This window comes from Macaca nemestrina, chromosome 20, assembly GCF_043159975.1.
Source record: "Macaca nemestrina isolate mMacNem1 chromosome 20, mMacNem.hap1, whole genome shotgun sequence".
Classification (NCBI taxonomy): domain Eukaryota; kingdom Metazoa; phylum Chordata; class Mammalia; order Primates; family Cercopithecidae; genus Macaca; species Macaca nemestrina.
In genome coordinates, this window is record NC_092144.1 from 6,278,122 (window position 1) to 6,305,760 (window position 27,639).

The 27,639-nt window shown below is 48.9% G+C and overlaps 1 protein-coding gene across 1 annotated transcript in view; it reads right to left on the reverse strand.

Annotated features, from left to right (window-relative positions):
* Positions 1 to 27,639, reverse strand: part of LOC105487051 (complement C3) — a 42,340-nt gene that overhangs the window by 3,522 nt on the left and 11,179 nt on the right. The window contains exons 14-35 of the mRNA XM_071086416.1: positions 27,322 to 27,480; positions 24,866 to 24,995; positions 24,533 to 24,604; positions 24,148 to 24,345; positions 22,390 to 22,498; positions 22,045 to 22,130; positions 16,016 to 16,158; positions 15,708 to 15,920; positions 14,515 to 14,581; positions 14,301 to 14,387; positions 12,050 to 12,253; positions 11,353 to 11,428; positions 10,863 to 11,022; positions 8,340 to 8,438; positions 4,988 to 5,144; positions 4,366 to 4,529; positions 3,172 to 3,330; positions 2,960 to 3,019; positions 2,745 to 2,835; positions 2,573 to 2,624; positions 667 to 754; positions 466 to 555 (exon numbers count right to left, since the gene is read on the reverse strand). Coding sequence (XP_070942517.1) covers positions 466 to 555; positions 667 to 754; positions 2,573 to 2,624; positions 2,745 to 2,835; positions 2,960 to 3,019; positions 3,172 to 3,330; positions 4,366 to 4,529; positions 4,988 to 5,144; positions 8,340 to 8,438; positions 10,863 to 11,022; positions 11,353 to 11,428; positions 12,050 to 12,253; positions 14,301 to 14,387; positions 14,515 to 14,581; positions 15,708 to 15,920; positions 16,016 to 16,158; positions 22,045 to 22,130; positions 22,390 to 22,498; positions 24,148 to 24,345; positions 24,533 to 24,604; positions 24,866 to 24,995; positions 27,322 to 27,480 — 2,664 coding nt within the window. The remainder of the gene's footprint in view (positions 1 to 465; positions 556 to 666; positions 755 to 2,572; positions 2,625 to 2,744; positions 2,836 to 2,959; positions 3,020 to 3,171; positions 3,331 to 4,365; positions 4,530 to 4,987; positions 5,145 to 8,339; positions 8,439 to 10,862; positions 11,023 to 11,352; positions 11,429 to 12,049; positions 12,254 to 14,300; positions 14,388 to 14,514; positions 14,582 to 15,707; positions 15,921 to 16,015; positions 16,159 to 22,044; positions 22,131 to 22,389; positions 22,499 to 24,147; positions 24,346 to 24,532; positions 24,605 to 24,865; positions 24,996 to 27,321; positions 27,481 to 27,639) is intronic.

Below are 27,639 nucleotides of genomic sequence, written 5' to 3' on the forward strand. Positions count from 1 at the left end.
CCCAGGAATTTGACTTTGCAGTGAGCCAGTATCAAGACACTGCACTCCAGCCTGGGTGACAGAGCGAGACCCTGTCTCTTGAAAGAAAGAAAACAACAGAAGAGAGAAATAGATGCAAAAAAAGAAACAAAGGTCAGGATTGGGCAAGGGAACAAGGCAAGACCTTTCTGTCTACAAAGAACTGAAAAAAAAAAAAAATCCGAAGGGGCTCTTTTTCATTGGTTAAGACTCTGATAAGAAGCTGGAGGAGGTCAATGGTCAGAAGATGAGATGTTTATAGAAGATGCTGGGTTGACCCCCTTATTTTACAAGCTCCTTCCCGTCGCCCAGCAACACAGACCTTGTCTCCTCTAGCCTAGGGCTCGTGTGACCCAGAGACAAAAGCTGAAAGGAAAAGAAAAGACCAGCCAGATAGAGGTCAACGTGCCCATGGAAGCCTCCCAGGGAAGGCTGATGCAGTCTTACCTTGTCCAGGTAGATGATGAGGGTGTTCCTATCGGAGAAGGCTTTGTCCAGCTCATACTTGGAGATGTATCTGTCAACGCCGTTTGCCAGCTGGGGAAAGGTGGAGCCTGTGAAAAATCCCTCCTGGATCCCTCTCCACCTGCAGCCTCTTCCATACCCCAGGCTCCTTTCCACTTATCCCAGCTCCTGAGCCCTTCATACCTGCTTGAGGTCATCTGTGTCTGGAACGAAGCCAGTCATCATGGATATGTCCAGTATAGACATAGTGGCATCCTGGTCTCCCCGGTACCTGGATAGTGCAGAAAGAAGGGCATTGGGTTCCAAGATAGGGTCAGCCCCAACGGTCTGTTCCTGGACAAGGAGGTCTGGTCAGGCACTGAGACCTCCGATTCCCCCACAATAGCACAGAGGGGCATTACAGTTTTTAGGAAACATTTCCCCAAAGGAAATAAAAAGTAAGGTAATGTAATGGTCAAGGCGATTGATTAAGAGCTCAGACTCTGAACCCAACTGCAGGGATTCAAATTCCAGCTCTAAATAACATTGGATGCATGATTTGACCCCCTCCGTGCTTCAGCTCTAGAAAACAAAGGCAAGAATACAGGCGGCCCTCACTTTGCATGATTCAGTTTAATAACACTAGTAGCCCAGTGACATGGTTCACTTTCAGTACCTTGGTATATTGATCATGAGTAGTTGCATATGGTATAAACTCTGTTGCTAACTCTTCAGTCTAGAAATCACTACGTAAATAAAAGATGAGCATCATAATTGAGGGCCAATTACTGTCACTCCTTTCAAAGTCCATCAGTGATTGGTCACTGAGCTTCTGCTCTTCAATTTATGTACGACAGCAAACTGTGTAGTTGTGTTGCCTCCCTGTCTCCAGGTGGCTAACTCCCATGAGATTTTACAACAATGTATCACCAAAAGAGGGAACTAGCCAACAAAGATAAAAATGCAGCAAAGAAATGAAAAGTGATAATGCCAGAAGTGAACTTCAAAGAAGGCATAAGTGGAGTTATCGAAGAATAGCAGACTGTGGGGATGTTGACCCTGCTGCCATTTGAGAGATAGGTGGCGTAGAGGAACTCAGTGAAGGCAAATGTATTAGCATAAATAAGGAAGGTCATGGGGACAAAAAGGATGAAGATGTCCCAGAGGAAGGTTCGTTATAGAATAAAAAGTCACTTTAAGGGAACTCTTGCAGGAATTTTGTGACATGGAAAGCTCGAAGGATAAAATATTGGAAGCTGATCCAAACTTAGAAAGGAGCAAGACAATGTACTAAGGCATAGAAAAGATGTTTACTCCATGTTGTAAATTATACAAAGAGAAGAAAGCAAGCATTTTTTGAACTAAAGCACTCTCTGTAAGTGTCATACAAAAAAAAAATACACCTTGCATCTCAATGTTCTGATGTTTTAAATTACAGTGTAGTCAAATACTCATCTTACTATGTCTTTCATTTTCCTGTATCTTTATAACTGGCAGTATGATAATTTTAAATGTTATAATAGAAACATTTAGGCTGGGCATAGTGGCTCATGCCTGTAATCCCAAAACCTTGGGAGGCCAAGGCAGAGGAATGCTCAAGGTCAGGAGATCAAGACCAGCCTGGGCAACACAGTGAGGCCCCGCCTCTAGAAAGAATAAAAAATAAAAATTAGCCAGGTTTCATGGCACACGCCTGTAGTCCCAGCTACTTGAGTGGCTGAGGCGGGAGGATCGCTTGAGCCAGGGAGTTTGAGGTTACAGTGATCTATGATTGTGCCACTGCACTCCAGCCTGGCTGACAGAGCAAGACCCTATCTCTCTCAAAAGAAAACAAGAAAACTTTAAAGGTCGTGGAATGATAGTGTACTTTTATCCATTGATTGCTGCTAAGATGCTTTGCCAGTCTCAACTTACATGGTCATTGCTGTGGTCTCACATTGACACGCAAAGCAAGGACTGTCTGTGTTCTCTACCTTATGGTGGATACATAGAACAGTATCAGATATACAGTGTACTTGGAAAGTATTGAATATCATGGATATTATTTGCAAGAATTCTTGCTAGAGATAGCGGGATGGCCAAGATGAACCCCAGTGACCTAGCTTCTTACCTGGTACAGATCTCAAGGATCATAGTGTTCTTGGCATCCTGAGGCCTCTTTTCTGGAAACACAGAAGAGAGAAAGATGGGAGAGGGTATACCTGTGTGTTGATTCAGGAGGGGGGAAGAAATTAGAAGAGGGGTAGGAGGAAGGCGACAGATAAGGCCTTGATTCCTTTTACCTGTTTCCGGTGCTGGTTTTATGGTGACCTTGAGGTCGAATTTATTACAGGTGAGTTGACCTTTGGCCTTAGCATGGTACATTGTCACTACCTGGTAAGATGGGAGAGGAGACACAGTGTCATCCCACAGGACTAGGACTACTGAGGACAAGAGGAGATGGTCCCTCTGGGGCACAGGGGCATGGGCCAGCCAGGTGTGGGTTTCTGTTCCTTACCGACAAGGTGCCTTGGCCTTTTCCTTCAGCTGTGACTGTGAAACCCTCATTTTCCTTGGTCTGCAGAGTGAAAAGAGAGAAGACAGCGTGTTGGGAATTAAGCCTTCTACTGCCTGTGATGGTCACCTCTCCTCCCCCTTGCTTCCCAGTAAATCCTGGTTGGTGTAGAGGGCGACAGCAAGAGTGAGGAGGGCTTGGCTGGGTGACTGTACCTCTTCTGATCGCAGGAGGCTGGCAGATTCCCAGTGGATACGGTGGGTGATCTTGGAGCTGCGACTGGGCAGTTGGAGGGACACATCCAGGTTCAGTTCCTTGTGATCAGGGACATCCTTTTGGTATTGAGCCAAGGCTTGGAACACCATGAAGGTGGCCTAGAACCCACGAGAGAGAAAGATGGTGATCTGGGAGCCTGGGAAAGTGGCTAGAATCCAGTGGGGGATAAAGAGGTTCAAATCAGAGCTGGGACATCAAAAAGTTGCCTAGAACCTACTAGCGAGTGCAGGAGTAATAATTGGAGGTTATTGAACTCTGAGGACATGTTCAGAACTCTCCAAGGGACAGAAACTTACACCAGGACTCAGAGATGCTGAGAACATGTCTAGAATCCACCAGAAAGTCCAGATGTGAGACTGAAGGTCTAGCAACCCTGAGGATGTGGTCTAGACCCATCAAGAGGATAGAGTCAGGCCAGGACTTAGAGACACTGAGAATATGTCTAGAACCCACTCATGAAAAAGAGAATAAAACTGTGGCCAGAGGATACTGAGCATATAATCTACAACCCAAAAATGACACTGTAACACTGAGAACGTGATTGACAGACCACCAGAAAGAAAGGAGGTCAACTGGAGCCTGAAGTTGCTGAAGCCTGAAGTTACTGAAACCATGGCCTAGAACAGGGTTTGCATAATACCCTAGGGTAGCTGGGAACATAGTATAGAGCCTACCAGTGGGACAATATGACATTGGGAGTCTGGTAGACCTGGGAACATGGTCTAGAACCCACCAGCAAGACAGGGTAAGATTGTGAGATGGTAGAACTGAGAACCTGGTCTAGAGCCCACCAGTGAGACAGAGTAACATTGTGAGCCTAGTGGAACTGGAAACCTGGTCTACAACCCACCAGGTGGAGAGAGAGGCTTAGACCTGAACCTGGGCCCTGAGAACATGATCTAGACACCTGGGGCAAGAAGAAGGCTCAACACACAGCTTGGAGTATCCAGATTGTATTCTAGAACCTATAGATGGGTTTGCAACTAAGAAAACTGATTCTCAATTCCACTCCAATCACACTGGCTCGTGGGAAAGAAGAACTACCTCGCGGGGCCTCAGTGTGTTCTCTAGGAGGCTGGTGGGAAGCCACAGGAGACAGGGATGCATGTGCCTGAGGGCTGTAGGCCACTTGCCTGGGTAGAGCCATAGCCACCACCGTAGTATCTCTGTTCATTGAGCCAACGCACGACGGGAGGCACAAAGTCAAAGTCTTTTAGCTGCAGTAGGGCCAAGAGGGCATAGGATGTGGCCTCCACATTGTAGAGCTGCTGACCAGGCTCCTCCCAGCGGTTCTTATCTGCAAAGAGGATACCCCATCCCCAGTGCTCACTGCTCTGTCCAGCCTGGGGATGGCTCAGAGAAAGCTCAGAAAGAGATGCATGCTAGATTTCCTGGTGTTTGGGTGTTCTGGCTGACATTCAAAGCTCTTAGTTATTTGGCTCCTGCCTTGCCTCTCTCGTTTCATCAACTCTCACTTCTCCCTTTGAAATGAATGCTGAATACGCATTTGTTGAATGAATGATGCAACAAACCTTCTTGTGTGGTTTACAATGAGGACCTGCTAAACCTTAGAACCACGCATCCCAGCTCAGCTCAGGGTTATGCATCCCAGCTTGGTACCTTAGGACTATCCATCCCAGCTTGGCTTAGGGTCATCCATCCCAGCTCAGCTAAAAGCCATGCATCCCAGCTCAGTATCTCCTGCCCTAAACTTCAGCCATGCATCTCTCTTCACCCCTCCAGGCCATCCCTCACCTTTGGCTGTGGTCAGAAATTTGTTGAGAAGAGGTCCCTTCAGCCTGCCCATCTGGGCCAGGGCATAGGCAGCGATGGCCACAGTGTAGGATCTCTGTAGGTTCATGTAGTTGGCTTCAAGGAAGTCTCCTGCTTTAGTGATGCTGCCTGGCAGGCTCTATGAGAAAGAGGATCAGATTCTCTGGTCACGTGGGCATTATTGTCACATTAGTAAGGATCATACAAGCAGCACTTCCTGAGAATCAGGGATTTCTGTCCTTGGGATATATCTGTCTTAGATTTGTCCATTTTTGAGGATTTCCCAGGTATTTTAGCCACCATGAGCTGCCTTGTTGCTGAATATCTATTATGTATCTGGAGAAATCCATGTACCCCATGGTGTGCTGGTAAATGTTTAACAACCAGCTCTCCAGTGGGAGGGTTAACGGATCCTTGGTTTATAATGATTGACAATTTCTGTCGTGTACATACCCCGACCAGGACCAATTTCACGGTGTCAATGTGACATCACTGAACAAAGTGTTGGGGAGACATTCTCCAAATTGTTACTCATAAACTGGTATGGGACAGATTCGGTACACCACTGTGGACACCTCATCCAGTCATTATCATCATCTTCTTCATCATCATAGCTCACACTTACTCTGTGTCATTCAGATAGCCGCACATTTAATCTCATAAAACCTGTTAAAAATACTAAGCCCTGAGAGATGCAGTAATTTTGCAAAGACCACCTAGGAAGTAAGTGGCAGAGTTAGGATCCAAAACCAGCCTTCTGGGGATGGAGGAAGACATGATGTGTACCGTTTCCTCATTTCCATGGTGTAAATACTTCCATCACTGATTTCAAGCTACCAATATGGCATCATTGAATGTAGAGTTGGGAAGAGCTTTGCAGTAGCACAGTATTATATAGCATTTTCACTACACAAATCCAATACACATAAATAACCCCAAGAATATAGATTATGGGAGTAAGGCGTAAGAAGTGATGAGTTTGTGTTTAATAGAATTTATTTAATTGTAAGTTTTATAACTTAGTTTTTTTGTTTGTTTCGTTGGTTGGCTGGGTTTTTTTTTTGTTGTTGTTTGTTTGTTTTTTTTTGAGACGGAGTCTTGCTCTGGTCCAGGCTGGAATGCAGTGGTGCAATCTCGGCTCACTGCAACCTCTGCCTCCTGGGTTCAAGTGATTCTTGTGCCTTAGCCTCCTGCGTAGCTGGGATTACAGGTGCCCCCTCCACCACGCCCAGTTAATTTTTAGTAGAGAAGGGTTTTTGCCATGTTGGCCAGGCTGGTTTTGAACTCCTGACTTCCGGTGATCTGCAGGCCTTGGCCTCCCAAAGTGCTGGGATTACAGGCTCACTGTGCCCAGCCTAATACTTAGTTTTTAATAATAGTTATATTTAATGACCAGCTTGAAAAATTCCTGTAAATTTAACACTTTTTTTTTTTTTTTAAAGATGGATTCTTGCTCTGTTGCCTGGGCTGGAGTGCAGTGGTGTGATCTCCGCTCACTGCAACCTCTGCCTCCCTAGTTCAAGTGATTTTCCTGCCTCAGCCTCTTGAGTAGTTGGGATTACAGCACACTCTTGACCCCAGGAGTCTGGTTTCACAGCCTGTGCTATACTCTACTACAATGCTGCCATGCTGTAGCAGAAACAAATATTTTTTTTCCTGCCCACTTCCCTCTCTGACATCCACTCCTTTTGTAAGAACTTCTCCCTTCCATTCACGTGGCCACAGTGGAAGCAGCCATGTCTGCCCACTGAGACCTACTTCCTGTCCTTAGCTGATTGGTCCAGATGTAGTCTTCTGACCCAGGCTGAGCCAATCAGAGTCCTTCCCTGGGAATATGGCGGCCCTAACCTTGATCTGATATGTTCTCTAATTATTGGCCAAGAACAGAATGAGGGACATGGGAGAGAGGAGCAAAGCATCCTGGCAGAGTCCCTGAGGCCACCTTCATCTCTGTATTTGATATCTTTGGACCCTGAACATAAATTCCCCATCAATTTTTGTATAATCTAGGTCACAAGTGTGTTATATCTGGGACAACTCAGAGGCCTAAAAATATAGAGATCATTATTTATTATCCCCATTTTACAGATGCACATACTGAGTGAGGCTTAAGGGTGGAAGTGCCCGTGAGTCAGGATTTGAAGTCAGACGTGGCTGAACCCACAGTCCCCCACCCCCATGCTACTTTCCTTCTCTCTCTCTCTCTCTCTCTCTCTCTCTCTCTCTCTCTCTCTCTCTCTCGGCCTTGGTCCCTCTTGGGTGTTAGAGGCAACAGCCCTGTGTTTGTTTTTCTCTTCACTGGCCCCTCCCCTCCATCTCTTTTCCTAAGAGGGGAGAAGCCACTCGCTAGGGGTGTAATCCTCGGCTTCCCACTTTGAAAGCTAAAGGTTAAAACCCCATGATCAGCTAGGCGCAGTGGCTCTTGCCTGTAATCCCAGCACTTTGGGATGCCGAGTCGGGCAGATCACCTGAGGTCAGGAGTTCGAGACGAGCCTGTCCAACATGGTGAAACCTCATGTCTACTAAAAAGACAAAAAATAGCCAGGTATGGTGGTGGGTGCCTGTAATTCCAGCTGCTCTGGAGACTGAAGCAGGACAGTCCCGTGAACCCGGGAGGCGAAGGGTGCAGGAGCCAAGATCATGCCACTGCATGGCAGCCTGGGCGACAGAGACTCCATCACAACAAAACAAAACAAAATAAAACAAACAAACAAACACAATAAAGCCGACAAAGGCATTCCAGACTCTCAGCGGCCCATCTTTCCAAGCTTCTCTGCTTCAGAATCAAAACCAGAGGAAAAAGAGACAGTGATGAGCCAACGGTTTTCACCGTTTCCTGTTTGGAGTCATGGATCCCTTTGAAAATCACCTGAAAGATCCTCTGGACTAAGGAAACAGTCTCAGCTCTGTATCCCAAGTTTTCTTTAAAGAAGCAGCAAGGATGCAACTGTACTGATCACGTAGCAATGATGTAGAAAGCACTTTGGGAAATGGGCGGAAAACCCTCTGAAAATGCTAAAGCAGACAGAAAGAATCCCCACCTTTGATCTCTTTGTGCCTCAGTTCTCTCATCTGCAAACTGGGGATAATAAGAGTAACCTACCTTTCAGGCTGCTAAAAGGATTATGAGACTTAACATGTGAAACTATTAGAGGGGGTCTGTATTAGATGAGTTAAGCGCTCAATACATGTTAGGTATTAACATGACTACAGTGATGCCTGTTATTGCACTGGGAGAGCTGCAAATTCCCCGAAGGCAACCTCTCATTCTCCAAGGTGGCTGTGCTCTGCATAGGGTAAGGTAGGGTAGGGTGGGAAGACGGGGGGCACTTACGTTGACCTGCTCCTCGCAAATCTCTTTAGCCTCTTGCAGCGAGATGAGAACAAAGGCCGTGAGGGCCATGTCTTTCTCGTTGGTGTTCCGGAATCCACCCTGGGATGGAGAGCAGAAAGCAAGGATGGGGTCACCGGTATGTCCACACATGCCAGTCATCCCCCCTGCAGATTCAGAATCAGGGGGTCTGGGCAGGACTGAGTGTCTTCTAGGTGTCACCCCGCTACCCCACGGAGGTCAGACTTCTTAGTATTAATTCATGCAATCATTTATCCTTCTGCAAATGTCAATGAAGGGCCTCTGTGCTGGCACAATGGGTCCAGTGGTTTGATCCATCGTAAAACCAGACATAGGCTGTCGCCCTCACAGAACATTTCTCTACTAGGGAAGATGGATATAGTCCACCCAGATCCTCAAGATATATATACACACACACACACACACACACACACACGTGTATATATACACACATATATACACACACACGTGTATATATACACACATATATACACACACACGTGTATATATACACACATATACACACACACACATATATATACACATATATACACACACGTGTATATATATACACACATATATACACATATATACACACACACACATACACACACGTGTATATATATATACAGACACATATATATATATAATTTTTTTTTTTTTTTTTGAGACAGAGTTTTACTCTTGTTGCCCAGGCTGGAGTACAATCGTGCAATCTCGGCTCCCTGCAACCTCTGCCTCCTGGGTTCAAGCAATTTTCCTGCCTCAGCCTCCCAAGTAGCTGGGATTACAGGCATGCACCACCATACCCGGCTAATTTTTTGTATTTAGTAGAGATGGGGTTTCCCATGTTGGTCAGGCTGGTCTCGAACTCCTGACCTCAGGTGATCCACCTGCCTCAGCCTCCCACAGTGCTGGGATTACAGGTGTGAGCCACTGCGCCCGGCCAAGAGATATATACTTATAAAGTGGAGGAGTTCTGTGCAGGGGAAGAGGACATATAGCAGTGAGAATGAAGTGTGGGAGTGTGACCCAGTTGGGGAGGTTGGAAAAAGTGTCCCTGAGGGAGTCAGCTGTCACAGAAGGCAGGGACTAGCGTACTAGGTGGCAGAAACTGCATGTGCAAAGGCTCTATAGCACAATAGAGCAAGGCTCCTATGAATGGATGGAGCCTGGAAAGAAAAGAAAGGCTGGGAGGCTGGAAGCCTGAAAGGTGAGACCGAGGCAGTGATTCTCCACCTCAAGCACACATTAGCATCACCTGGAGGAATGGGGGCGCTTTTAAAAACTCAGATTCCTAGGCCGGGTGCAGTGGCTCATGCCTGAAATTCCAGCACTTCGGGAGGCCAAGGTGGGCAGATCACCTGAGGCCAGGAGTTTGAGACCATCCTTGCCAACATGGTGAAACCCGGTCTCTACTAAAAATACAAAAATTAGCCGGGCATGGTGGACGGGGCACCTGTAATCCCAGCTACTCAGGAGGCTGAGGCAGGAGAATTGCTTGAACCCGGGAGGTGGAGGTTGCAGTTAGCCGAGATCAGGCCATTGCACTCCAGTCTGGGTGACAAGAGCAAAACTCCATCTCAAACACACATACACACACACACATAAACACACACCCCTCAGATTCCTGGGTCCTGACCCTAGAATTTCTGATTCAGTGAGTCTGGGGTCCGGTCTCAGAATGTGTTTTGTTTTTGAGACAGGGTCTTGCTCTGTTGCCAGCCTGGAGTGCGGTGGCATGATCATGGCTCACTGCAGCCTCGACCTCCTGGGCTCAAGCCATCCTCCTGCCTCGGCCTCCCAAAGCGCTGGGATTATAGGCATGGGCTGTCAAGCCCAGCCACAAAGTGTGCATTTCTAGTAAGTCATGGGTGCTGCTGCTGCTGCTGCTACTGGTCTGAGGATCACACTTCGAGAACCAGTGCTCGAAGGAGTTTTGTGTTTAAGAGCCATAGAGGGAGCCACGGGACTTTCTAAGGACTGATGCAACTGGATTTGAAAAAATCACCCCAGCTGCTATGTGATGAGTATCTGAGAGCCCACAAAAGTGGAGGCCACCAGGATGACGCCCAGGAGGTGGCTTCTACACGGTCTCCAAATAAGGAGGGGCGGGGAGAGTGTTACTTGGATCAGGGGCTGGCCATGAGGATAGAGAGAAGGGGGTGACTCCTGTAACACCATGGGAGAATGCAAGTGTTGATGGATTGAGTGTGAGAAAGGGATTCCCAGGTAGGACCCCTGCACTTGGTTTAATGAAATTCTTAATAATTTCTGAGCGAGGGGCCGTGCATCTTCATTTTGCACTGGGCTTCGCAGGTCTCTGGTTTTTGCAATGCTGGAGTGACGCCTCTGGCTCATTTATCTCCCTGCCCCCACCCCCACCCCAATATTTGCAAAGGGAATTGGGCAGTGGGAACATGGAGGTAGGGGTCTGTCTCGCGTTCATCCTGTGAGACTCAGGAGCCCCTCTCTTCCATTTTGCCTTAAATCCCAGCCTCTTACAGTCATTTCTTGATGTATCACGGGCGCATCCTCCTGGAAGACCCCGTCGGGCTTCTGCTTCTCCAGGATCAGCCATTTAACAGCCCCGCAGAGGACCTGGGAGTCGATGGCAATGAGGTTGACAGCCAGAGAGAAGACCTTGACCACGTAGGCGGTCAGCCTGGGGGTGGGCACAGAGCGTGAGCCAATCGGCTCTGAGATCCAGAGACTGCCATGCCATCCAGCCAATGAGCAGGTGGGGAGGGACCAGGGCTTGGCCTAGTTTGCTTGCTTTGCTTTCCCAGGTCCCAGGACCCAGCTGTTGCGTGCGGTCCGTACTTAAGGATGCTAAATGACCGCTGGCCACTCAGCCAGCGCCTGCCTGGACTCTGCAAGTCCAGGGCTGTTTGGGCAAGGCTGGCCTAGGCGACCATCCCTGGCCAGGGTCCAGGCCCTGCTGGGGGTTGAGGGTGGAGGGTCTGCACAGCCTGAGCTGGCTGTTGGGACTCACCAGGTGCTGGGTGCCCGGTTCAGGAAGGCCGCAAAGGCAGAGCTGGGTTGTCTGAAGGCCAGCTGCTGGGTGTACCCTGCAGGGAAGAGAGAGTAACCCCCAAAAGAGCCGAGGCTGAGCAGAGGGGGCACGCCAGAAAGGGCAGGGGTGGGGTGCAGAGAGGGGACAGGGGCTCAGGGTCGGGGAGGGATTCTGGGAGGAGGGGACCTTAAAGAGAGAAGGACTGAAAGGCGGTGGGGGATCAGAGCGAGGAGGGGGAAGAGTTCTCAGAGGACAAGGGATTCAGAGAGGGGAAGGATCTTGAGGGTGGGGGGCTTTCAGGAAAGGGAGGGGTCGCAGACATGGGGTGGAGTCTCAGGGAAGAGGCATGGCCTGGAGAGGACGTAGGGCCTCAGATGAAAGTGGCTGGGAGAGGAGGTGGGGCCTCACAGGAGGGTTTGGCCTTGAGAAGAGGTGGGGCCTCAGGGGATGGGCTTGGTCTTGAAAAGAGGCAAGGTCTCATGAGCCTGGCCTGGGAGGAGGCAGGGCCTCAGAGGGCGTGGCCTTGAGAAGAGGTGGGGCCTCAAATGTGGGGCGTGGCTAGGAGAGGAGGTGGAGCCTCAGGGGAGAGCGTGGTCTTGAAATGAGGTGGGGTCTTAAGGGAGGGGGGCGCTCGGAAAGGGGTCCCTGGGGTCTCCAAGAGGGGCAGGGAGCCCACCCTTCTTGATGAGCTCCAAGGCCCCTTGCCGCTTCTCCGGGCCGAACTTCTCCCACTGTTCCGTTTCATCCAGGTAATGCACAGCGATGACTGTGGGCGTCATGGTGATCATGTTCTGTTCTCCGCAGCCCGAGGGGGTCACGATGAGGTGCTTCAGCCGTTCCGCATCGATGGCATCCTCTGTCATCTGGGCCACCGGGGTCCCTGCAGCAGGTGGGAAGAGGACGTTGCTCAAGCCGGGTAGGTGACCCAACCTGGGGTGGGGTAAAAAGGATTCCAGCCTCCCAACCAGCCAGGTCGAAGGGGTCAGGGACAGGAGAGTGCTGGGAGGATGTGACTGCGGGGAGGGGAGTCTGTATGGCTGAGTGGCTGTTCGGGGGTCTGCACTGTTCAGAGTGGGACGTGCTTCACACGGTCACCCTGGTCCCTGGGTCTGGTTTCACCAACAGTAAAATAATTCCAGTAACAATATTCAGGAATACTTATATCGCGCTTAATGTTACTTCCCAGATTGTTCTAAGAGAACACCAGAAAGTATCTCATTTAATCATCACACCAGGCTGGGCGTGGTGGCTCAAGTCTGTAATCCCAGCACTTTGGGAGGCCGGGGTGGGTGGATCACCTGAGGTCAAGAGGTCGAGACCAGCCTGACCAATATGATGAAACCCTGTCTCTACTAAAAATACAAAAATTAGCTCGGCATGGTGGTGGGCGCCTGTAGTCCCAGCTACTCGGGAGGCTGAGGCACGAGAATCACTTGAACCTGGGAGGCAGAGGTTTCAGTGAGCCAAGATCGTGCCACTGCACTCTAGCCTGGCGACAGAGCGAGACTCCGCCTCAAAAAAAAAAAAAAAAATTGTAACGCCAACCCTTGGGGGTAGATACTATTATTCTTCCCCTATCAAAGGTGAAAAAACCAAGGCTCTTTTCCCAAAGCCTTATAGCTTACAGGTTGCAAGGCCCTTTTTTCTCCAGTCTTCCCTCCTGGGGCAAGAAATGAGCTCCAGAATTTCTGCTCTTGTACTATGTTCCTTGTCTTTTTTTTTTTTTTTTGAGACGGAGTCTGGCTCTGTCGCCCGGGCTGGAGTGCAGTGGCCGGATCTCAGCTCACTGTAAGCTCCGCCTCCCCAGTTTACACCATTCTCCTGCCTCAGCCTCCCCAGTAGCTGGGACTACAGGCGCCCGCCACCTCGCCCGGCTAGTTTTTTGTATTTTTTAGTAGAGACGGGGTTTCACCGTGTTAGCCAGGATGGTCTCGATCTCCTGACCTCGTGATCCACCCGTCTCAGCCTCCCAAAGTGCTGGGATTACAGGCTTGAGCCACCGCGCCCAGCCTTTTTTTTTTTTTTTTGAGACGGAGTCTTCCTCTGCTGCCCAGGCTGGAGTGCAGTGGCAGGATCTGGGCTCACTGCAACCTCCACCTCCCAGGTTCAAGCTATTATCCTGCTTCAGCCTCCCGAGTAGCTGGGATTATAGGCGTGTGCCACCATGCCCAGCTAGTTTTTGTACTTTTAGTAGAGACAGGGTTTCACCATGTTGGCCAGGCTGCTCTTAAACTCCTGACCTCAGGGGGTCTGCCTGCCTCGGCCTCCCAAAGTGCTGGGATTACAGGCTATTGCTTCTCATTTCAGCTGATTTCCCATCTGAGAAGCACAGAAGTTCTACAAAAAATTAAAATAAATAAAATGATGTATCAGTGAAAGCTCTTTGCTGAACTAAATGCTATCTGGAGGCTTCTATAAAACCGATCATAGCAAATAATATCTGTATGCTTTAAAAAATGTTAGAGGGAAAACATGATCGGGCGTGATGGTTCACGCCTGTAATCCCAGCACTTTGGGAGGCCGAGGCGGAGGGGGGGGATCACGAGGTCAGAAGATCGAGACCATCCTGGCTAACACGGTGAAACCCCATCTCTACTAAAAATTAAAAAAAAAAAAAAATTTAGCCAGGCGTGGTGGCGGGCGCCTGTAGTCCCAGCTACTCCGGAGGCTGAGGCAGGAGAATGGTGTGAACCCGGGAGGCGGAGCTTGCAGTGAGCCGAGATCACGCCACTGCACTCTAGCCTGGGTGACACAGCGAGATTCCGTCTCAAAAAAAAAAAAAAAAAAAGGGAAAACAGATCACAGATAGGCTGTTCTAGCTGAAGGGGAAGAGAAAGGTGTGGGTTAAACACTTCCAGAATGAGAAGGAATTTGACTCCCTCCATGCCCTACTGAGACCCATGGGGTCAGGGTCAAGGGCAGCTCACCTTGCAGGAGAATTCTGGTCTCAGACTCGGTGTCCGGGACTTGGTCACTGAGGTCTGCAGGTGGGACGTCCTCTCTCTGCACTCCTTCTGCAGGGTGAGTGAGAGACACCGATGGCTCTACCTCCCTCCCGCCCTATCCTACCTCGCTAAACCCAGGTCGCTTCCCCCCTTCACCCTGCCAGCCCCTCAGCCCCTACCCCTGCCGCTGACTCACCCTGGCCCAGGCGTTCTGGATCCAGCGTGCGAACAGCCACAGTTTTGTTCATTCTGATTCCTTCCGGCTACACAGTGTTGGAGGTGGGGGGAGTCGTTGGATGAATAAAAGAACAGACAGACACACAGATGGTCAGCAGGGCACTGTCCTTAGAATTACCCTGGCATAGCCGGGCGTGGTGGCTCATGCCTGTAATCCCAGAACTTTGGGAGGCCGAGGCGGGTGGATCACGAGGTCAGGAGATCAAGACCATCCTGGCTAACACAGTGAAACCCCATCTCTACTAAAAACACAAAAAAATTAGCCAGGCGTGGTGGCGGGCACCTGTAGTCCCAGCTACTTGGGAGGCTGAGGCAGGAGAATGGCGTGAACCCAGGAGGCGGAGCTTGCGGTGAGCCGAGATCTCGCCACTGCACTCTAGCCTGGGCGACAGAGCGAGATTCCGTCTCAAAAAAAAAATTAGCCAGGCATGGTGGCGGGTGCCTGTAGTCCCAGGCGATTTACCCTAGCATAGGTGTCAAAGCATCTGACCCCAGCCCCTTGCCCCCAGCTGTGTGATTAGGGGCCAGTTACTTAACCTCTCTGTGCCTCAGCTTCCCTCCTTAGCAGGAGGAGGCAATATAAACACCTGCCTATTGTGTTGTGGTGTGAATTTATCAGAAAGTTATAAATCAATAAGGAAATAACATAATCTTTTGAATTCTTTTTTGAAACAGGGTCTCAATACAATAAAATGGAAAAATTAGCCAGGCGTGGTGGCAAATGCCTGTAATCCCAGCTACTCAGGAGGCTGAGGCATGAAAATCGCTTGCACCCAGGAGGCAGAAGTTGCAGTGAGCCAAGATCACACCACTGCACTCCAGCCTGGGCAACAGAGTGACACTCTGTCTCAAAAAAATAATATAAATAAATAAATAAATAAAATAATCTTTTGAATTGAATACAAAAAAATTATTGATTGGTGATGGTTGATGAGCTTTTTGGTACCCCCTAAAATTCTAAGCCTGGGGTTCTCTCACTCACTTTACCTCAATCCTGGCTCTGCTTCTAAAATTCTGGGACTGCCAAATTTCCTAAGCCAGACACTATGATTCTTACTGTCTCAGAGCCTGGATCTGCGACCTGAGTCAATAGTACGAAGACCAGGAACCCTCTCTGAAGGACAAGGGTTTGTGGGTGCCCCAAGCACTCACCACGACCTTCAGGGACTTCCTGACACCGTCACTGATGAAAAAATGGTAGACGGCAGCCTTGACTTCCACTTCCTGCTGGCCGGTCTTTAGGGGCACGATGACATAAGGAACGGACAGCGAGGACTTGGGGGGGATGGTTACGGTCTGCTGGTGACGCCTCTTGGCGGTGGCCAGGCTGCAGAAGGCTGGATTGTGGAGTAGTTCCACCCTCACCTGCCAGGGAGAGGAAGTATCAGGGCAAGTGTGTGTGTAACAGGCTACCTACCCCCTTGCAGGCTCCATGAAGCCTCTGCCACCCTGGGACCCACCTTGAGCTCTTGGTTCTGCCGGTAATTGTAGAGAACAGCTCGGATTTCCACCTGCTCGTTTCGAACGACAGAGTAGGGTAGCCGCAGGTCGATGAAGAAGTCTTGCATTACTGTGACCTCGAAGGGGTCTGCCACACAGATCCCTTCCCCGGCAGAGACAGAACACGGAGTGTTAAGGTCGGGGAGTGGACAAGGCGAGGCTCCTGGATCTCAGCTCTTAGTCCTCACTGCAGGAGCTCTCGCTAACTCAGCCTGTCTTTGCAAAAGCCTATGAACTAAACGCTGTCAATGGTGATAAGTGACAGATGATGGTGGTGGTTGGGAGTTACCATATTTTATTATTATTATTATTATTATTATTATTATTATTATTTGAGACAGAGCAAGACTCTGTCGCTAGGATGGAGTGCAGTGGCGCCATCTCGGCTCAACGCACCCTCCGCCTCCTGGGTTCAAGCGATTCTCCTGTCTAAGCCTCTCGAGTAGCTGGGACTACAGGCATGCACCACCATGCCCAGCTAATTTTTATATATTTAGTAGAGATGGGCTTTCACCATGTTGGCCAGGATGGTCTCGATCTCTTGACCTCGTGGTCCACCCGCCTCGGCTTCCCAAGTGCTGAGATTACAGGTGTGAGCCACTGCGCCCGGCTGGAGTTACCATTATTTAATGATTTGCATTCTGTTTGTGGTTTGACTCAGAGATCTACATGTAGGAAGAGAAATCTCCAAAATATATCCGCATCTCTGAAATGGCAGCCCCAAGCCGTGGGTGAGAGCTGAGCACTCAAAATGGGGTTTGCTCAAGTGAGAAACTGGATTTGTACTTTTATTTGAATTACTTGTTTTTAAATATATTTAATTTCATTCAGACGTAAACTTTAAACCTGATGATCTAGCTATGTGTGGTGGCTCATGCCTGTAATCACAGCACTTTGGAAGGCTGAGGCGGGAGGATTGCTTGAGCCCAGGAGTTCAAGGCTGCAGTGAGCTATGATCACACCACTGCGCTCCAGCCTGGGCAACAGAGTGAGATCCTGTCTCTGAAACCAAACTCAGTGAAACAAAACAAACAAACAACCAATGCTCATTGTAAATATATGAAACACCATTGAATTGTATATTTTATTATTATTGCTATTCTTTTTTTTTTTGAGACAGGGTCTCGCTCTGTCACCCAGAGTGCGGTAGCGTGATCTTGGCTCACTACAACCTCCGTATCCCGGGTTCAAGCAATTCTCCTGCCTCAGCCTCCTGAGTAGCTGTGATTACAGGTACCCACCACCATGCTCTGCTAATTTTTTGTATTTTCAGTAGAGATAGTGTTCACCATGTTGGCCAGGCTGGTCTCGACCTCCTGACCTCAGGTGATCTGCCTGCCTCGGCCTCCCAAAGTGCTGGAATTACATGTGTGAGCCACCATGCTGGACCTGAATTGTACATTTTAAAAGGGTGACATATAGAATGTGAATTAAATCTTAATTTTATTAAAATGATGATTGATTGAGTGGAAAACGTTTAAGCATGTTTGCAACAACTTGGGTATGAGGATCTACCTTTTCTTTTTCTTTCTTTTTTTTGTAGAGACGGGGCTTTGCCATGTTGCCCAGGCTGATCTCGAACTCCTGACCTCAAATGATTTGCCAGCCTCAGCTCCTCAAAGTAATGGGATTATAGCCGTGAGCCATCGCACCTGGCCTGAGAATCTACCTTTTTGAACTGTAAATTTTATGAAACCTAAAATACAGATCAAAGTATTTCCAACGAAAACCTAGCATCCTGGGCTGGGCGCGGTGACTCACACCTGTAATCCCAGCACTTCGGGAGGCTGAGGAAGGCAGATGGCTTGAGGCCAGGAGTTTGAGACCAGCCTGGCCAACATGGCGACACCCGGTCTCTACTAAAAAAAGGAGACTTAGCATCCTATTTACGCCACTGAACTCCAGCATAGGTGACTGAGCAAGAGCCTGTCTCAGAAAAAGAAGGAAAATCTAGTATCCTAAATGAGATGTACTGAATTGTAAACTACATGCTAGATTTTGAAGACAGTGCAAATAGAAGTAAAATATATCATCAGAAATTTTGATATACTAGTAGATTATTATCAAATCTTAAAAGGTTATGGTCACATTATTAGTGTGATGTGGTTTTGCAACTTTTTACAAAATGTTGAAATGATACTATTTTGGGTATATTTAAATTAAATAGAATGTTTTGTAATAAGTTATGATATGGCATAATTATAAATACATAATCAATAATAAATGATATATCATTTATATTATATAACATCTAATAAAATATACATTATATATGTTAATATGTCAATAATAACAAATGATATAATAGTAGTAAATTATAATTATAGATTATAACAAAATTAAATTATGATAAATTATGGTTTATTATAATTCATTAAATTATATCAATTAAATTTATTATAAATTATAATACATATATTTTATATATTACACATGTAATATGTATATGTAATATATAATATAAATGTAATATGTAGATATGCAATATATTATATATTATGTTATATAATAATATATTATATTATAATTAAATATTATAAACATATTACAATTAATAAATATATAAATATTGTAATTAAATTTATAAATTATTCTAAATTATAATAAACCATATAAATTATGGCTTGGGTATAAATAGAATATTTACACTTAATGTGAATTTTAATATATCTACTTTTTAATGATTCAATCTTTTTTCTTTCTCTTTATCAATATATATTTCCTCTCTTGTATCCACTCTTTGACTCAATCTTTCTTCAATTACTTAAATGTTCTGGGAAAAATAAACCTTTCAAATATACAAAAAACTTGCACGTAGGTGCACATTTTTCCTCTTGGGGCAGACTCCCATATGGCTTGACATAGTGCCGATGTCTACTTAAAATGTGGATTGTTTGTCATTCTGGATTTTATTTTTTTGTTTGCATTCCCTTTGATGTTTAAAAAGTATCATATTGGCCAGGTGCAGTAGCTCACGTCTGTAATCCCAGCATTTCAAGAGGCTGAGGCAGGAGGATCACTAGAGCCCAGGAATTGGAGACCAACTTGGGCAACAAAGCAAGACCCCATCTCAAATTAAAATAAATAAATAAATAAATACACACACACACACACACACACACACACACACACACACACACACATTGCACTAATTTCTACCAAGTGGCAGTTTGGACAAAGAAAATTTTTTTTAAGAAAATAATATTGCATTAAAATACTATTTTTGGCAGGGTACGTTGGTTCACACCTGTAATCCCAGCACTTTGGGAGGCCAAGGTGGGTGGATTGCCTGAGGTTAGGAGTTTGAGACCAGCCTGGGCAACATGGTGAGACCCCATCTCTACTAAACATACAAAAAATGAGCCAGGTGTGGTAGTGCTCGCCTGTAGTCCCAGCTACTTGGGAGGCTGAGGCAAGAGAATTGGTTGAACCCAGGAGGCAGAGGTTGTAGCAAGGCAAGATGGCGCCACTGCACTCCAGCCTGGGCGACAGAGCGAGACTCCATCTCAAAAACAAAAAAAAATGCAAAAATTTCCCACACTACACTAATGTAATTTTTGGGGGGGGGTGGGCGGTTACTGTTTTGGCATACTCTTAAATTTTGTGCCTGAGGACAGTGCCTCACTCTCTTCACCTGCCTTGCTGTCAGCCATCTGTACCTGACCAGAGCTAGCCAGGGTCTCACATCAGGCTGTAGATGACGGGGAGAGGACAAGTACCTAGGAATGGGGCCACCCCTTGTCCCCAGTTTGTCATGTTGCACAGTCTGACCACCAATGTGTTAATCACGTGTTTCATCCTGCTTCCTTTTGTATTTGTATCTTTTCTTTTTTTCCTTTTTGAGATAGGCTTGCTCTGTCACCCAGGCATGAGTGCAGTGGTGCGATCTCGGCTCACCGCAATCTCTGCCTCCTGGGTTCAAGCGATTCTCCTGAATCAGCCTCCCGAGTAGCTGGGACTACAGGTGTCTGCCACAACACCCGGCTAATTTATTGCATTTTCAGTAGCGATGGGGTTTTGCCACGTTACCCAGGCTGGTCTCGAACTCCTGACCTCAGGTGATCTGACCATCTCAGCCTCCCAAAGTGCTGGGATTACAGGGGTGAGCCACTGCGCCCGGCCCCTCATGTATCTTTTCTGAATCACTTTGCCCTCTCTCATGTCCACATCACCTCTGAAAAGTTTCTCTTGTAACTGCCTCTGTAACACTGTCACGGCATGGTGGACTCGTATCTTCATCCACTGATCCAAACCCACAGAATGTACAACACTCTCATGTGAAACTTGGAACTTAGGGTGGAAGTGCTGTGTCCTGGAGGTGCACTGCTCCACTGGGGGTGCTGGCAGTGGGGGAGGCTGTCAATGTGTGGGAACTGGGGGTATGTGGGGAGTCTCTGTACTTTCCCCTGAATTATGCTGTGAACTGAAAAGACTCTCAACAATAAAGTGCACTAAAAGAAAATTACTGCAGTGGCTCATGCCTGTAATCCCAGCACTTTGGGAGGCCAAGGTCGGTGGATCACTTGAGGTCAGGAGTTCGAGACCAGCCTGGCCAACATGGTGAAACCCCATCTCTACTAAAATTACAAAAATTAGCCGGGCATGGTGGTGGGTGCCTGTAATCTCAGCTATTGGGGAGGCTGAGACAGGAGAATCGCTTGAACCTGGGAGGAGGAGGTTGCAGTGAGCTGAGATCGTGCCACTGCACTCCAGCCTGGGTGACAGAGCAAGACTCCTTCAAAAAAAAAAAAGAAAAGAAAAGAAAAGAGAAGAGAAAAGAAAAGGAGAAAGAAAGAAAAAAAGAAGAAAAGCATCAATGTTAGAGACGGTACCCCCACCCTGTCTAGCTTTTGACACTGTTAGAGTAGGCAGATAGGCGGAAATGAGCAGGCAGGGGAGCTTTCTGGGAAAAGAAGTCCCAGACAGGCTGCCTACTGATAGCGCTGCTCACTGGCAGTCAGCGAAAGGACGACAGCTGCATTAGCTACATGTGGCCTTGTGGTTGGGGTCCTCCAGCCCTGAAGGGGACTTATCAGGTCCTAGCTGGAAATAACCCTGCTAGGGATTTTCCCTGATGACGAGCATGTGCACTGCTCCGAAAACCCACCCTAGAGTCGTCTTTTGCTCATTATCATAGGTAAAAACACACCCTGGGTGGAGATTTTAGACGCTAATGAGACGTGCCGCATGCACGCTAGCACGTACAGTCACAGAGCCTGCTCGCCCACAGAGACCTCCCAAAACATGCCTGCAAGTGACACCCCCTCATGCCCCTCATGAAAAATCATGTAAGAGCCTCATAAAAAGAGTCCACCAGCAGTATCTGCTGCTGGCTCATTCTCTCGAGCAGCCGTGTCTGTGTCATCTTTCAGAGCATACTGTCACTTTTTATTTATTTAGAGAAGGAGTTTCACTCTTGTTGCCCAGGCTAGAGTGCAGTGGCACAATCTCGGCTCACCGCAACCTCCACCTCCCGGGTTCAAGCGAATCTCCTGCCTCAGCCTCCTGAGTAGCTGAGATTACAGGTGCTCGCTACCCCCTGCCTGGCTAATTGTTTAGTAATTTTAGTAGAGACGGGGTTTCACCGCGTTGGCCAGGCTGGTCTTGAACTCCTGACCTGAAAGTGATTCCCCTGCCTCGGCCTCCCAAATTGCTGGGATTATAGGTGTGAGCCACTGAGCCTGGCCCTGTCTCTTTACATAAGCATTGAGACTACTATTTTTCCAGGGGGACCAGACCAGAGCTGTTTCTTCCTTCAATAAACTCTGCCACTTAACCCTTGCTATGCATCTCTTGGCTGAATTCTTTCTTCCGAGTTAGACAAGAACTAAGGATTCCCGCAGTTCCTGATAATAACACCTCTGTGGTAACCAGGACAGAGAATAAAGTGCCAAGAAACATAGGGTTCATTGGGTTTGGATAAAATGAGATGACACTCAGACACCCTGGGGTCCCTGCCTCCCTGGGACCAGCCAGCACCCTCGCTCACCTTTCTTGTCTGACAAGCTCACGGCCAGAATCTCCCACGTGGTGATGGAGTCTTTCAAAAATATATTCATGAGCTTTGTGGAGATTCTGGATGGAGAAGAGTTTGGGGCATTAGGAAACGTCATCTAGCAGGGTGGTAGAGGGGGAGAGCTGGGGCAGAGGGATCCCGAGGAACAGGCTGGAAGGGTCTGGGGGTGCCTCCATGTAGGTAACCCAACAAATGATTTTTCTAGGTTGGGCTGTGGGGTTGCACTGTGATTCCAGAGAAGACAAGAGATAGCAGGTGCATGCAAATTAAATGGTCTGGCTGTGGGGTGGGTTGCATGGGGGGTTACCCGGGCCTTACCCGTTTTTCGGTGCCTCTTTCAACTCTTCAATCTTCCACAGCCAACTCTCTGGGAACTCACTTCGGGAAACGATGTTCTCTTCTGCGATGATGTCCTCATCCAGGTTACCTGCAGGGGGTTTAGATCTGCATTCAGAACAGACCAGGCCAGGCGCCATGGCTCATGCCTGAAATCCCAGCACTTTGGGAGGCTGAGGTGGGGGGATCACTTGAGGCCAGGAGCTGGAGACCAGCCTGGACAACATGGTGAAACCCCATCTCTACTAAAAATACAAAAATTAGCTGGGCGTGGTGACACATGCCTGTGATCCCAGCTACTCTGGAGGCTGAGGCAGAAGAATCGCTTGAACCCAGGAGGTGGAGGTTGCAGTGAGCCGAGATCGCACGACTGCACTCCAGCCTGGGCAACAGAGACAGACTCCATCTCAAAACAACAACAACAAAAAAAAACCAAACCAAAACAAACAAACAAAAGAGCCCACCTACTTCCTCAGCAGTCACACCTTTAGATCCTACCTCTGCCCAGGAGGGATTCCTAGCAGCGAAATACATCCCAGACATGGAGAACTGCAGGATGAATTCTCACGAGCCCCAGACACATCTGCCTTGGGAACTACTTCTCCATAAAAAAAAAACCCTAAAAATTATATCCCACAAATGTACTGGTATAAGGACATATACAATGCAGACTGGATTATATTCATTCCTTTCCCTCTGATTTTTAAAGAAATGAAAGCATTTGGCCAGGGACAGTGGCTCACATCTGTAATCCCAGTACTTTGGGAGGCCGAGGCGGGTGGATCACTTCAGGTCAGAAGTTCAAGACCAGCCTGGCCAACATGGCAAAACCATGCCTCTATTAAAAATATGAAAATTAGCCAGGCGTGGCAGCGGGTACCTGTAGTCCCAGACACTTGGGAGGCTGGGGCAGGAGAATCACTTGAACCCAGGAGGCGGAGGTTGTAGTGAGCCAAGATTGTGCCACTGCACTCCAGCCTCGGTGACAGAGTGAGACTCCGTCTCGAAAAAAAGATAATAATAAAAGAAAGAAAGCATGTGCACGTGCCTCAAAAGGATCATGGTCCTGAGAAACCGTGTCTGCTTCCTCTAAGGGATTTGTCCATTCTGAACATGACTAGGTGAGCTGAGAACATTCCCAGACCTCGTGCAGAACATGGAAGAAGCAGTGGCCTTTAAAAACCATCTAATACAAAAATTAGCCAGGTGTGATGGCACGCGCCTGTAATCCCAGCTACTCGGGAGGCTGAGGGACGAGAATCGCTTGAACCCAGGAGGCGGAGGTTACAGTGAGCTGAGATTGCATGACTGCACTCCAGCCTGGCAACAGAGCAAGACTCGGTGTCAAAAAAAAAATCTCGATAGGCTGGATGTGGTGCTATGATCCCAGCGCTCTGAGAAGCGAAGGTGGAAGGATGGCTTGAGCCCAGGAGTTTGAGACCAGCCCGGGCAACATACTGAGACTCTCTCTCTACAAATAATAATTTAAAAATTAGCTGGGCATGGTGGCATGCACCTGTAGTCCTAGCTACCCAGAAGGCTGAGGCTGAGACAGAAGGACCCCTTGAGCCCAAGATGTTGACGCTGCAGTGAGCTGTGACTGCACCACTGCACTCCAGCCTGGGTGAAAGAGCGAGACCCTGCCTCTAAATAAATATATAAATCAACAAAAGCAGCTTGACACTACCAGCAAGTAAAGGCAATTGGACTCCTCCCCCTGCCCCACCCCATGGGACCTACTCCTGGCCAGGCCCAGGTGACTGGCCCGCGCGTGCTGCCGCCGCAGCTCGGTGATGTAGTTGCAGCAGTCCAGGAAGGCCTTCTTGCACGCCTCGTCCAGGGTGATGTAACGGGTCCGGCGCTGGCATGAGAACCTCATGGGGTTCTCCCGCATACCGTGCTCGCAGCACTTGCGCAGCTCCTTGGGGTACTGACCAACTGCGGGAGCACATTCCCCCAGGCCACACCCTCAGCTGGGGACCGGCAGCAGGAGGGACTCGGGACGGACCCCGGGGAGGACTTCCCCGCCAGGACCTCCCTTCCTCCCTCTCTGGCTCCTGCACGGCCAGGCTCGGGTCTCACAGGGTGGGGTTCAGGGGCAGGAGTGGGTAGGAAAGGCACCCACCTTTGTCCATTCTCTTCTCCGCGAGCTGCACGGAACGGCGTCGGCGGGCGGCTGGCTGTGGGCACTGAAGTTCTGCAGGGCAGGCGGCCGAGAAGAAGATGGCTGAGGCACCTACTAGGTGTCCTCGGTTCACCCCTCACGATCGTGGGAGGTGGGGGTGTTCCTGCTCCCATTTGATGGAAGAGCAAACTGAGGCTCAGAGGGGAGGGGTTTACTTGGTGGTGGTGGAGGCGCGGCTTGAACCCAGGGCCCCAGATTCCAGAGCTCTGCTCCCAGCATCTGGGAGGTGGAGGTGCTGTCTGTCCCTGCACCGGCCCCTGGTGGCGACCTCACCTGCCCTCTGGGCCGTCTGCTGGCCACTGCTGCTCGCAAAGGTCAGGCCTGCATCCGAGAAGACACCAGCGTAATCCTTCCCACTGCCTGGGGTGCAGCCGATGTCTGCCTTCTCCACCACATCCCAGATCTGCGGGGGGCATAGGGGTGGCAGGACGCAGGAGGCTAGGCTGGCAGTTGGGATCCCCCACATATGCACCTGTGTATCTCTTCCTGAATGACCCCACCCTGTCCTGCTTTCATCCCCCCCATTCCTGCTTCTGCCTTTCCTTTCTCTCTCTTTCCTTCCTTCCTTCCTTCCTTCCTTCCTTCCTTCCTTCCTTCCTTCCTTCCTTCCTTCCCCTTCCTTCCCCTTCCTTCCTTCCTTCCTTCCTTCCCCTTCCTTCCCCTTCCTTCCTTCCCCTTCCTTCCTTCCTTCCTTCTTTCCCTTTCTTTCTCTTTCTTTCTTTCTCTCTATCCTTCCTTCCTCTCTCCCTCTCTCTCTCTCTCTCTCTCTCTCTCTTTCTCTCTCTCTCTCTCTCTCTCTCTTTCTTGATGGAGTCTTTCTCTGTCACCCAGGCTGGAGTGCACTGGTATGATCTCAGCTCACTGTAACCTCCAACTCCCAGGTTCAGGCGATTCTCCTGCCTCTGTCTCCCGAGTAGCTGGGACTACAGATGCCCGCCACCATGCCCAGCTAATTTTTGTATTTTTAGTAGAGACGGGGTTTCACCATGTTGGCCAGGCTGGTCTCGAACTCCTGTCCTGAAATGATTCCCCTGTCTTGGCCTCTCAAAGTGCTGGGAGTGAGCCACCATGCCCAGGCTTCTCTTTTCTTTCTTCTTTCTTTCTTTCCCTTCCTTCCTCTCCCTCCCTTCCTCCCTCCCTCCTCCTTTCCTCCTTCTTTCCTTCTCCCTTTCCCTTCCTTCCTTCCTTCGTTCCTTCCTTCCTTCCTTCCTTCCTTCCTTCCTTCCTTCCTTCCTTCCTTCCTTCCTTCTTCCCTCCCTCCCTTCCTCTTTCTCTCCTTTCCTTTTCTTTCTCTCTGTTTCTCTCTCTCTCTTCTTTTTTTTTCTCCTTTCTTTCCATTCTTTTTTTTTTTTTTTTTTAAAGTTGGGATTTCCCACTGTCACCCAGGCTGGAGTGCAGTGGTGCAATCACAGCTCACTGCAGCCTCAAATTCCTGGGCTCAAGCAATCCTCGAACCTCAGACTCCTGAGCAGATGGGACTGCAGGCATGCGCCATCATGCCCAGCTATTTTTAAATTTTTCTGTAGAGATAGGGTCTTGCCATTTTGCCCAAGATGGTCTGGAACTCCTGGCCTCAAGTGATCCTACCATCGTGACCTCCCAAAGTACTGGGATTCCAGGCATGAGCCACCACACCCGGCCTCCATTCCAAATCTTATCTCCATTCCCCCTCTGATTCCATCTGCTTTCCCATCCTCACTCCTGATCCCAGGCCAACCCCACCTCCATCTTCATCCCTATTCCGGAAGCCTTCCCCACTGGATGCCCCTGGGCGTACTGCCACCAGCCTCTCAGAGCCCCAGTTGAAAGTGTCCAAGGGCCGGGCGCGGTGGCTCAGGCCTGTAATCCTAGCACTTTGGGAGGCCGAGACGGGTGGATCACGAGGTCAGGAGATCGAGACCATCCTGGCTAACACAGTGAAACTCCATCTCTACTAAAAATACAAAAAATTAGCCGGGGAGGTGGCGGGCGCCTGCAGTCCCAGCTACTCAGGAGGCTGAGGCAGGAGAATGGCGTGAACCCAGGAGGCGGAGCTTGCAGTGAGCCGAGATAGCGCCACTGCACTCCAGCCTGGGCAACAGAGCGAGACTCCATCTCAAAAAAAAATAATAATAAAATAAAAATAAAAAATAAAAAATAAAAATAATAAAATAAAAATTAAAAATTAAAAAAAAAAAAAGAAAGTGTCCAAGTCTCAGCCGGCCGCAGTGGCTCACGCCTGTAATCCTAGCACCTTGGGAGGTCAAGGTGGGTGGATCACAAGGTCAAGAGATCGAGACCATCCTGGTCAACATGGTGAAACCCTGTCTTCACTAAAAATACAAAAATTAGCCGCGCATGGTGGCGGGCACCTGTAGTCCCAGCTACTCGGGAAGCTGAGGCAGGAGAATCGCTTGAACCTGGGAGGCGGAGATTGCAGTGAGCCGAGACTGCGCCACTGCACTCCAGCCTGGTGACAGAGAGGGACTCCATCTCAAAAAAAAAAAAAAAAAAAAAAAAAAGAAGAAGAAGAAGAAGAAAAAGTCCAGTTCTCTTGACCATCCCCAACTGGAACCCATGTCCAACCTCATTCCCATCTTCAGCTTTAGCCATCTGTGTCTGGTCTGCTCTGATCTCTGCTTTTAGCCCATGCCCCCCACTGTACTGCCCTCTCCAATCCCATCCATCTCCCCCAGCCCCAGCTCTGTGCCTCCGCTTCTTCTCAGCAGCCTTGGGACACTGGTCCTTACCTTACTCTGCGTCAGCTTGTTCTTCTTATTCAGCACAAACACGCCCTTGTCCACAGCCACCAGTCCCACCCGGGCCCCGTGGTCACCCTCTATCTTCAGGGTCATCTGCTGCCCGGGTAAAGGCTGCCTGTCTTCTGACTGGCCGCTTTTTACCACCAGCTGTGGGGAGGGCGGAGATGCAGAAAGAAGTCAGCCCTGGGAGAGAGGAGCACCCGGGATGGAGCGGGTGCTGGGCTACAGTGGAACGACAGAAAGGTTGGGGGGAGCCGTGGGGGTGGGGAGGAGAGACAGAGAGAGAGAAAGGGAAAGAGGGAGGGA